This window comes from Barbus barbus (assembly GCF_936440315.1).
Source record: "Barbus barbus genome assembly, chromosome: 19".
Lineage (NCBI taxonomy): Eukaryota > Metazoa > Chordata > Actinopteri > Cypriniformes > Cyprinidae > Barbus > Barbus barbus.
Genome location: NC_136747.1, coordinates 6,152,117 through 6,164,847, shown reverse-complemented (window position 1 = coordinate 6,164,847; position 12,731 = coordinate 6,152,117). Strand labels below are relative to the sequence as shown.

General features: G+C 39.2%; 1 protein-coding gene across 1 annotated transcript in view; it reads left to right on the top strand.

Annotated features, from left to right (window-relative positions):
* LOC306885520 (low-density lipoprotein receptor class A domain-containing protein 4-like) overlaps window positions 1-12,731 on the top strand; it is a 100,667-nt gene that overhangs the window by 33,266 nt on the left and 54,670 nt on the right. Inside the window, exon 2 of the mRNA XM_079442094.1 lies at window positions 10,975-11,430. Coding sequence (XP_079298220.1) covers window positions 11,391-11,430 — 40 coding nt within the window. The 5' untranslated portion in view covers window positions 10,975-11,390. The remainder of the gene's footprint in view (window positions 1-10,974; window positions 11,431-12,731) is intronic.

Below are 12,731 nucleotides of genomic sequence, written 5' to 3'. Positions count from 1 at the left end.
CAGCCACTGATTTTTTTTTTTTTTAAAGCTGTCCTTTAGACACAAGCACATTCTGATATAATCTTCAATGAGGCATCAAGCTGAAACGGCTGCATTAGCATGTACCAGATAAAGTATCTGATTCAGCTCCTGATATACTGATCTGACTCTCATCGTCTTGAGCTTAAAGTCCTCTGGAGTCATAATAAATTATATTTCAACACTCAGGAACATTGTGTCTATTTTCTTTATTGCGGCATGGGAGAGAGTTAGACTGTATGTCCCTCCACAGACCTCTCAAACTTTGATAACACTAATAAAAAAATTACCAAAGAAAGTATGATGGTGAAAACATGTTTTCTGGACATGTACCATTGTAATGTCATGGTGTTTTTTTGAAGTATACAATTAGTGTTGTTGAATACTAAATCTGTTTTTTTGCGAGTGGGATGAATTAATGTTTTTCTAAACCTGTAAGACCTTCTTTCATCTTCAGAACACAAATTAAGATATTTTTGATGAAAACCGAGAGCTTTCTGACTCTCCATAGACAGCAATGCAACTGACGCGTTCAAGGCCCAGAAAGGTAATAAGGACATCATTAAAATAGCCCATGTAACATCAGTGGTTCAACTGAACTGAACTTTGTTATAAAGCTACGAGAATACTTTTTGTGTGCAAAGAAAACAAAAATAATAATGACTTTATTCAATTTCTTCTCTTCCGTGTCACTCATTCACGAGAGTACCACGATGCATGCACTGCACCTTGTTCACAATCAGAGGAAGATGCACACTGTACATAAAACAGTCTTCATAAACATGTCTGAAGAGTTTGACAGAGAGGATGACTTGCAATTTTTTGCCCAGCCTTACTTATTTGAACCAGAATACAGACGATGAACTAAGAGAGATGGACATTCTACGTCACAATGCCGGCTCCTGCATCAGTAGCATCACATGCATGCATTGTGGTACTCTTGTGAACATGTGGCAAAGACTGACATGGAAGAGAGGAAATTGCTGAATAAAGTAATTATTTTTGAACACAAAAAGTATTCTCGTAGCTTCATACAATTACGGTTGAACTACTGATGTCACATGGATTATTTTATCGATGTCCTTACTACCTTTCTGGGCTTTGAATGTGTCAGTTCCCTTGCTGTCTGTGGAGGGTCAGAAAGCTCTCAGATTTCATCAAAAATATCTTCATTTCTTTTCTGAAGATGAACAAAGGTCTTATGGGTTTGGAACAACATGAGGGTGAGTAATTAATGACAGAATGCTCATTTTTGCGTGAACTTTCCCTTTAAATTACCTAGATAAACTTATTGATGGTAGTTTTTTTTCAAAGTCAGTCACTACATATGTTTTATTTGATAGGCCGTTTGTAAACCTTGAAACGCTCTTATCTCTTACATCAACGAGGATTAGAATATTTTTCTTCAGTTCAACTTAAATCATAAATTGTTTCCGTTCCCAATAAAGTTACCAGCCAACTTATTTATTCCCCTAAGCCAATTTTTTACTTGCATTTGGCACTTGGAGAGTGTTTATTTTAGACCCTGCTAATATAGATAAATTGATATAATACACATGAAATGAAATCCATTCTTATTTTAAGCAATATTTACCAAAAATATTTATTAGTTGTTAAAAAGGCTGTCAATAGATTTTGGAAAAGATTAAAAAAGCACTCCTGCTAATCAGCCAAACCAACACTGATAATGAAACTGTCAATAATCAAATTGTCCAGTTCAATAATTATTGGTACCATGGTACATATTAAAATACCATGCTGTTACTTTTCTGAACTGAATGATATCGCCACAGTACTTTTTGTGAAGGAAAAAGCCCCTGTCATAACTCAACCCACACTGCAACACTTCTCTCTCAGTCTTTGCCTTTTCATTCCTATTTTTTTTTGTCCTTTTTTTTCCTCGTCAGGAACACAGCAGAGATTAAAAATGTTCTGCTGGCTTTTCTTTCCCCCGTGAGCTCTCCGTCTCGCCAGCCGATTGAAAACGACGCAGACGGATAATGATGCGGGTGAGAGACGGAAGTTTTTGCACAGGGAGGGGGAGACACATCCTCCCACGTTTTTTATTTCCATATTTTATTGTGTCGTAAATGAAATAAAAGAGAAAATGACGCTGTTTACCTCTGACATGCTCCGCTAGCATCAAGTGTTATGATTCCCCTCTGTGCCAATCCCCCCCAGCGGCCCCCCGCCCTGCATGAGAGTGTGTGAGACAGTGTCTAGCTCTGGCTGCAAAGCACTTGTCTGAGGGGAAAATGTGATTGTGGCGGGGGTGGGGGTGTTTTTGGGAGAGACAGAAAGATGGTGTAAGGGGGATGTTACCTCGTTCTCTGTCTTGATAAATCAATCTTGAGGCTGGCAGACGAGGCAAACACCACAGAGATGCTCTCAGACTGGCACCATTCAGCCCTGAACCCTTGTGCACACACACATTCAGAGAATAATGAGACCCCGACACAATACGAAGATACACATATTCCAAATCCAAGACGTAAATACAGACAGTACACACACAGACACAACAGTTCTGGGCCTATCAGTCTTTTTCATGCTTTATGTTTCAAACATGAAGCATCCTCTGATGAGTATCAGCCATAAAAATGGCAAGCACTTGGTAAAATCTCACCAGTGAGATTTCACTGAAACAGATTTGTGTAGTAGTAAAATTTTGTTAGTAAAATCTATATATTTAATATATGTATTAAATAACATTACTAGTCTTTTTTGTCCCTGTGACATAGCATCCCAGACAAAAGCTACAAGAGCTTATTTAATCAAAATACCAATAATAACAAAGAAACAATGACAACAAAACTTTATGCATAATACGGGACAAATCTGAAGTACACTCTTATTTTGAAATGTTCATTCTTTACTATTGCTGACTGCTCATCCAAATAGACGAGGGAGAGACAATATGCACTCTTACAACCATCTACAATGTATTTCGGTTTAAATATTATTAAGTAACAATTCATCACCAGCAGTCTATTGGCGTAAATACGCTGCTTTCATTGATTGTGAACCGCTCTGAAACCGTGAGCCTGTAGAATGTGCAACAGTGCCACGTTTTTACTTTGAAAAGTGCAGCACTCATATTTTTTTAATTAAGTCGTAGACTTTTGAAGTTTAATCCCATTAGACTGTATCGTAATTCCTGTTTGTCTATCCCCAAATTTAAGACCTCTTAAAATTATAACTAAGATGTTTGTTATTCAATTTAAGAGATTCAATACTTTTTATGACCTTAAATTTCATAAAACTGTCTTTTTTTTCTTTTTAAGGACCTGTAGGAGTTTTTTTTATTCACATACGTGCTGTTAAATATGTTTTACAGTTTGCATGCATCTATTTTTAATTGCAAATGCAAGTGAAACACTCACCCCATAGAGCCCTGGAGTGGTTATATTTATTGTTTGCCGCTTTGTTACATCATGCCTGTTTGGGCAGTTCTCAGCCAGAAAAAGCTGCAAAGTGGACCCGACTTTACGGTGATAGTCAAACGTCTGGAAGAGACGTTTGCCTGAGGCCAAGCCCGCTATAGCCAGTGCCACCCTCCTGAGCGCTCAGCCTGCTTCAATTGTGTGTGTGTCTGTCTGGCAGGGGAGGTTTAATTGAGCTGTGACTCATCTAATGGAGAAGGCAAAAGGCTTGTGTCACACTGGGTGCATGGCAGGATTGTAATGAATCAGTGGTCGCTGAGGACAACAGGTGTGTATGAGTGTCTGTCCAGTTCAGGATGGCCAAGTGGTAAAAAAAGATAAATGTTAAAAATGATAGTCTGAGAGTAGGTGTATGCTCTATAAATAGGTCCTGCTGGTTATCTGCAGGTTTGTATTTGTATCAGTGTGTGTTTGAGCTCTGTTTAGGTGGCAGAATATGCCTGAGAGGATGAAATCCGAGGTTGGCACATCCGGCTGATTCACAGCTCCTTATAATAAAGAACAACAGAATGAAGGGGAAGTGAGAAGGAAATCCTTCATGGGAGAGCAGATAGGGAGACGATGATGGGTTTTGGGACCTTACGTAAGATAAAAGATTCATCAAATATTCTTGCTGGGTTATTACGTGGGCACTCCTACGCCAAAAGCAGGAACTATGCCAAATATTGGCTGAACAGCATGAGTGCTTATAACAGTCTCTATTCTTTTTGATGCTGATGGCAGTTACTTAAAGGCTGTTAAATTGGGTGCGAATTGGGGTGGTTTGACCCACCTACTTAAAGCCTATAGGTGAGGAGATGAAAGCAAAATACTACACATTTTTTCTTTATATTACACAAAGAATGTTTTAGGAGTGTTCCAAATGTCTAAATTTTTCTATAACCAAAAAAAGTTAGGTTACAAGTTATTTAGAGGGTGAAATTTCACCTGGTGCCAAATAGATCCTCAGTAAAAAATCGCTTGCTTGGTGCCCTCAGGGAGACAAGATGATGCCCCCCTTTGTAGTTGGAGACTATTGGTCTTTAATTTTTTTGGATTATGATTATATAAAAAGTAACATGAAAAGTGTTTTATTAAAAAATTCCTCAAGATTGATTTTTGGTGTGGGTGCAGAAGGCAATTTGGGTTGCATGAGACGTGTAATACCTCAATAAATTGTGTCCTGAAATCTAGCTTTTAAAAAGTTGACTTTTCTGAAATTCATTGTATAATTCGCACACTGGCTGTTGAGTATGTGTGGTTACATAAGACAGCTGGTTACATAAAGTGTTGGGATTGTGAGTGAGGAGGTTATCCTAAGTGTTGCCAGAGACAAATCTAAGATTAAGATTAGGGTCAGGAATTAGGGTTAAGGATTCTCAGTCGGCTTGGGTCATAGGGGGACATAACTGAAACTGAAATATCATTTGTAGGCAAATAAGTCTCTGTAAATTCTGGCAAGTTCATTCCTGCCTAGTGACAGTGAAAGGCCATAGCAACAACACAGGCAATGCAGCAGTGGGAACTCCTCTGATTTCACTCTATTCAGACACAAGAAGAACAGAGTTTAATCTTGTAAAAAACAGTTAGGCTCCTCACTCTCAATTTATGTTCTTCATCAGCTCCCAGCTGAGGTGTGTGCAGTATGCTGGTAGTGAAGTGCTCATATGTCTGTGATAACATAAAATTGCAGTGATGTGGGGTTTAGGTGAGCGTCAGGAGAACATGTGTTTTATAGTTTGTGGTGTGCATGTGCAGGCATCAATGGTTGTAAAATTGGTCCATCTTCCATGACATGACAGACTCGCATAGTACAGACTCGCATAGCCAATACCAAACAAAAACAATAAATATGTACTATGCGAGTCTGTCATGTCATGGAAGATGGACCAACTTTACAACATTTGATGTATCTTCAACAGTGGGGTACCACAGGGTTCGGTACTTAGCGCCATACTTTTCTCATTTGCACTCAGAGCTGTAATGCATTCTTTGCTCATCATACATTATGTTGCTTTTTCTCAACACGTCTCATTTCCTCCTATCTGTCTCTACACCTTATAGTGGATCTCAGCATGCCTTTCTGACATATCAAACTGGTTGCCGACTCATTTAACTTGAACGTAACTCTTCTTTTGAGCCAAGAACCTCCCTCAACTCAATAGAGGGTCAATTACAGTCTTCTTTCCCAGTTTCCTGAAAACAGTAGGACTCACCCTAGACTTGGCTGACCACACTACAACAACTGGCCATTCTCAATGCTTTATGGTCTGCAATTGTGCCTTTCTTGGCCACTGCTCTATTAAGCTCCTCATCCAGGCAAAAGAAAAAGCCCCCCTGAGTGCATCCAGAATACCAGCACTTGACCTGTATTTAACCTCCATAAATTCTCTTATGTCAAGCCTTTGCTCAGGTCTGTACTTTGGCTCGCAGTAACTGCAAGAATTACATTCAAGTTACTGACCTGCAATACTAATGTCTAATTTACTAATTTGTCATTTAGTTTTATCTTTATCTTATTTTGATTTAAAATACACCTGTAGCACCCTGGGAAGGGACTACATAAGGGTGGTTATTCTTGAATCAACTCTTGGGGAATTTTAACCTACAATATTTTTGTTACCAGCCTAGATCTTTAAATATTAAGCTACATTATCCCAGTGGTGCCAATAGCCTGGTCAAGTTTTATTTGTCACATGCTCAGTCGAAATAGCCCTGAAATGTTTTCACACGTTGCATATTGGGTCTCCACACCATGGCTGTAAGTGGAACGACGATAGTCTGTGGGTGGAGGTTTCACCTTCTGTGTATGTGTTTGTGTGTGTGCGCTTGCGTGTTGCCCCTCAGCCAAACTGCCTTTATCTGGTACGGTGGGAAGTTGTTAGATCGTTTATCAATGTCAGAAGAGCAACATGCCCTATGGCGTTTCTCGTCTCAAAGGAAAGCGTTGCCATGTGGCTGTGTCATAATGGGAATGTATGGGCAGCCATTGACGGGAGAATACAAGGATTAGTCAGTGTATTATGTCAAAGCTGAGCCTCAAGATTCCTGTCTCACAGAACCTTTTGTTTATCATTCAGTCATGACTAAAATGCATTTATATATCTCTTGGAAAGCTTCAGATGTGCTTTCTTGGCCTAGTTTCGAGGAACAAGACGTGGCCTGTAGAACAGATCTGTGGTCAGAGGTACTGATATGAATGATTTGTGTGCTGGAAAGTGACATACCTAGTGTTTCTGTAAAAGGATTTCCGGATGGTGTCAGCTTCTCAAAAAAGTTTTAGAAAGTCACTTGAAACAGTAAGCTGCAGAAATGATGCAGATCAGTCCTTCGCATTACTCTATATCCGCTGCAGTTGTTGCTCTGAGGCCCAATCTTCCATTTTCAGTTCGTCACAGCGCGGCGCGGCACACTGGCCGATCTCCAGAGAGAGATATCCATCGCATAGAATGCTGACACAAGGTGGAACTGTCCTCAAGAAGAAGGAGAGGAGCGATGGAGCGTCTTGGCTTGTGCATGCTGGCTGATATCGGAGCTGTCAGTCAAACAATGAACAAACTCTGTCCTAGGGACAAAAAGAAAACTTCACTCACACTCCTTCTTCCTCCACATCCTTATCGCTATAAATCAACTCCACTGTTGTTCAAATTAGGCAGTTAAACACACTGTCTGTGCCAATCTGCGTACACAAATTGGTAGTCGGTCTCCTGTTCAGAGATGTAAAAACCTAAATATTTTTAAAACCAGTTGGTTTTCTCAACCCTGAGCTTTGTATAATTTTGAAGCCTTAGGGTCATGTTCAGCAGACGTTTCTTAATGAGCGTTCACATAGTTCTACAGTTTGAAAACATTTGGACTGAGTGCAGCAGAATTGAACAGAAGGCAGAGGTCTCGAGATGCATTTGTAAAAGATGGACTATTGGAAGACGGTGTTAAACTTTGACAGCACTGATTTGGGCAGTCAGGTCACAGGGCCTTTTTTATGGCCTGGTTTCAGCCCTTTCACATTGCTTTTATTATTGCTACAGCCCTCCGCATTCAGATAGATGTCTTTTTTTCCATTGCTTTGCTTCTTGTGCTGTGTTTTGTGCATCCATAAGTGTTGCACTTTTAAGACAATATGTCAGGTTAAAACTAGTCCAACTTTTAAATACTTCCACTTACATTCTATTGTGCTTTGTCTAAGCTGTTTCTGAATGTAAGACTAGACCTTATGAATCATGTCCAGTCGTGGTGGAGTAAACCTTAAACCAACTAGTCGTTAAAGGGGACATAACACACAGTTTTGCTCAATCTCATGTTATCCTCGAGTACCTATAGAGTAATATTGTATCCTTTGTATTTCCAAAGAGTCTTTAGTTTTATCATATTTATAAAAGAAAGATACAACTTTACAATTCATTCTGAAAGCAGCCAAGCATTTTTAGCATGAGAATCCAACTTTTTAAACTTTTGTAAATAGATCAGAAAGCATAAAATAGCATTAGACTTCTTCATAGCAACACTCTAGCAACCATTCCAACTAACCTAACAACTACCCAGAGTACCCTAGCAACCGTATAGCAACCACTCTGGGTACCCTAGCAACCACATAGCAACACCATAATAACTGCCCTGGGTACCCTAGCAACTGCATAGAAACACCCTAGCCACCACCCCGAGTACCCTAGAAACCACATAGCAACCACTCAGAGTACCTTAGCAACCGCCCCGGGGTAACCTAGCAACTTCATAGCAACACCCTAGCAAACCGACCTGGGTACCTTAGCAACCACTTAGCAACAACCTAGCCACCAACCCGGGTACCTTAGCAACCACATAACAACACCTTAGTAACCACCCCAGGTACCCTAGCAACCACATAGAAAGACCCTATCTATCCATCAATCTATCTTTCTATCTCTGACAGACTGTATTGCCTTAAGCTTGTAAAACTACTTTAAACTTCAAACTATTTCAGACTGAAAACCATCAAACTTAAAACTGTTTTAAACTTCTTAAACTTTTTCAAGCTTTCTGGTCAGACTTTCTCAAACCAACTTAAAGTTTGTCTTGACGCACTTTTTAATCTAGTTTTAATTCTATTGTTATTCATCAATGTGATTGGATAGAGAGAGAGAGTAATCTGTCTCGTGACTTTCGTCAAATCAAATTGTGCATAGAAAACTTTAACCGCCAACTGCTGTGGATGAGATGCGTTCTTCAAGCATCAGTTCAGTCGAGTTATCAGCATCTCCCGCTAATATGTTAAGGTAAATTACGGATTCATGCTTACTAAAATGATCTGTATATTCTTACCAACCTACAGGGCCTGAAATTTGGTGTGATGTAAATTCCCACTCCATAGAGAGACAGACGCGCGACCTGCCTCACCCTCGCGTGCATTCCGCGGCAGTCACTTGGAGAAGATGAGTTTAAGCGCGCGATGTGTTGGGAACACTCTGAAACGCGTGGAAATAATGTACTCAGATTGCGGACCACCTTATTGATGACCCATGGGGTTAATATACTGCATCTGTATCAACGCGGGACGTAATAAAACTGCAGCTCCTTAAACAACGTTTTTCGTTTGATCCATTTTTTACAATCCGCCTTCATTTAGTAAGTGCACTCGCGCAAAAACTAAATTCAAGTTCAACATGTTTTGTTGCATTCAGTTGTGGATGCTGGCTGCTGATTCACCGACACCGCCGCGGCCAGCAAAGAGATGTGTGTGTGTGTTTTTCTTATGAAAAAAAGATAAACAGGAAAAACTTACCTATTTAATGCACCCCCCCCCCCCCCCCCCCCCCCCCCCCCTAAAAATTTTATTAATCTGAGTAAATGTGTGGGGGGTGATGCCATCCTTCTAGAACAATGTGCATTTATGTTTAAATTGTCATTTCTTGATGCAAAACGCTAAAACCTGAAAAAAAATCTCTAATTTTAACCCATATGATGCTGAACTCTTGTATGAGTTTCTAATGGTTTTTGTATTTTTTGCACTGTTCTAAACATTAATATTTTATGTGCAGCAACTGTGTCTCAGTGGCCTTACACCTGTTTTAAATCCATTTTTTTTTTCAAATATTTAATTGTTGATGTGTTTAAAATAATATTTAATTTAAATGATTGTATTGAGAATAACTTTCATCTTTTCATAATAGTTTTTCTATGTTCTTCTGATGTATTTTAAAGAGTTGGCCGTCAAAATGAAAACTGCTGGAAGATAGATATTCTTCATTCTTTATGCCAAACAACGAGATCATGTAAATTACTGTATATGTTTTCTAAAGGTTTAAATGACAGTGTACAGCGTTTATTATAAGAGGGTAGAATCCTCAGCTCAGTACTCACTACTCGATACTCATGAGTACTTTTACATAAGCTACTCTTTTACTCTTAAAGAAAAACGCCATTTTTTCCCATATTTTTATGTTCTTCCCTGAATTTAGAGGCCACCAAACACTTCCATGTTTTCCGTATTTAAAGACGGTTACATGAGTAGCTACACGAGTGAGTATGGTGACACAAAATTAAACGTGGCGATTTTCTAAGCGAATAAAAAATGATAACTATAATGTATGGCGGAAAAGCACTTTGCAGCACTTCGACCTCGGCGCAGTAATATCATCACTCCTGACGTCTTTAAATACGGAAAACATGGAAGTGTTTGGTGGCTTCTAAATTCATCCCTGTTTGGATCCTAAGGAATGAATGGTGCTAAGCTAAACGCTAGCATAGTGGTGCCGCGCGCTAGACTGGAGAGTTGAGGGAAGAACATATTGGAATATGGAAAAACGGTGGCGTTTTCCTTTAAGGTCATTACACACTGAGTCCGAAATTTTCGCGTTGGTTTTTCCATTTTTTCGTATTCGTCATCCTTTCCTATCAAAATGCATTCTACGGATGCGAAAACGCAGAAAATCGAGCCTGATCCCATTTTTTTTTACGACGGACAAAAGTTTCGGAGGCAGTGTGTAAACGTGATTGACACAACGTGAGGTCGTATTTATTTTTAACGTGCGAAAATTTCAGACTCAGTGTGAAATGACCTTTACTTAAGTAGTTTTGTGGACAAGTACTTTTACTCTACTCACACTACATTTTTTGGATTGTAATGGTACTTTTACTTGAGTATATGTTTTCAGTACTCTTTCCACCACTGCTTGATACGTTGATGAAGAGCCAGCAAGCCCAGACTGCCATGTCCAGAGCTGCCCTACACATATCCATATTATTTGCTTTGTCTTTTTTACTTTTTGCTAACAATGTTTTGTTTGCCTTTTCTTGTTGAGCAAGCTTCTCTTCTCCCCGTTTTGTTTGAAGTGGAGATGATTTTACTTTCAGAGGTGTGCACGCCACCCCCAGATATATTTATCTCCAGACTTCAAAGTGCCACCCTGCTGTGTTTTTGCATCTGAACAAATAAAGAAGGTTGTTTCTTCAGTGCAGCCTTCCATATGGCTCTCTTCCGAAATGAACCAGCCAAGGGGAACGGGAATCTCTTGTTCAAATATAATCGTGTTAACCAGTTTTTCTCTTTTTTCCACAGTTTCTCCTAAGATGAAACTCCAGCACTACTGAAGAAGGATGACACCCCTGGCACATTGGCTAGGACGGTGCCTGTGGGCATCTGTGTCACTCACATGCCAAGCCTGAAAAGTGGAAAGAAAGACAGTTCTAGCAGACACGTCGAACACTTCCAAGCTCTAGAGTGTAACTTTGCACAGTTGGCCATGGCTGCATATCCATGGCTTGGAGGATAGGATCCCTTGTTTAGCAAGCATTTTTACCACAGTGAGTTTTTTTAACTGGTCATTTAGCAAATCCAGCACTTCCTGGCACAGAGGGTTTATAGAGTAACTGCCACACACAAGCTGAACCGGATCCAAAATGGAGGTCACACAGCAACGCTCTTTCTACCGGACTGGTTAAAGCTGCAGTCAAAAGCATTACTGCAAGGGCAGTATGCAGGCAGCTGACTACCCAGCCACAAATAATAACACAGGTAAGAATCATCTTACCCCTTGATAGGTGCCCTAAGTAAATTAAGTTTCTTCTCAAGTCTCCTAAGTTTCTCAGTTAAGGTTTGCACGTAATTGAATTAATTATACTTTCAGCTACATGTTAAAATTGATGTACACGTGAAAATGAAGACTCCGCATCAATTATCACTTTCATTCTACATCAGGCAGGTCCTCATAGTTGCTGCAATTATCACATTACCAGTCATTTACTGTACTTTTTTCTTTTTTATATCCACAACAACAACAACAATAATTTGAATAATAACAGCACTGTTATTTTTTGTCTTATTGCATTATTACATTATTATTATTATTATGTTATTATTAATAACTAGGTGGCAAAATATATTCACTGTACTATTATTGCTACTATTAATTATTATTATTATTATATTAATAAATATGATGATAATTATAATAATATAGAATATTATTATATATTGCCACCTAATGCTGCTGCTTCATCTTTTTATTCTTATTATTATGTAAACAATATCAGAACTACTATGATATTTTGGCTCTCAGAAGTCTGCCATTCATGTGGAAAAATTTGGTCAGTCGAGTTCACCCTTCGCCAGGAGTTTGATTGACAGGCAGTCTGACCAATCATAACACAAATCTTCCACTTTGTCAGACAAACAAACCAGACAGGAGAGTAGATTAACGTTGGTGGACTTGAACTTAAAAAAATGTGTTTTGATGTGTTTCCGCAGTTGAAACAATATTTCTTCTGATGCTATTTCGTGCTATAACTAGTAAAGAGTAAGAGATGATGGGTTCACGTGCCGCTTGAACTGAGGCACTACAGCGATCAAGACACTTTAGATTTAAGAGCCGCAAAACGGTATTTATCGTTTGAATTTCTTAAAAATGACAAAATTAGTTTAATAGCAAAAGTAACCTGCTCTGTCTTATCTGTTGGCACGTTGTTAGTGTCCTCTTTGCTCTGCCTTGTATTTTTGAGAGCATCATGGCTTGTCGGACGTAGCAACAGTAACTAAATGGGCCCAGCCCCAGGTTCTTGCGATGGGTCATTTAAATCACACCTCCCATAAATAATTTGAACATCATTGTCTAATCACCACTTTGTTACTCAAAACAGTTAAGACTTTTTTCATGTTGCATAAAAGAACTGTAAATTTCTGTAAAATTCAGTTGCTACTGATTGCTTTTCAGGTGCAGATTTACTTAGGGAAGGGTTTGCCTCATTCATTCATTAGGTTAGAGAAAGAAGTAAGGCTGGACTGCCAATGGTACCACCATGAAGTCGTGGCCTAACGGT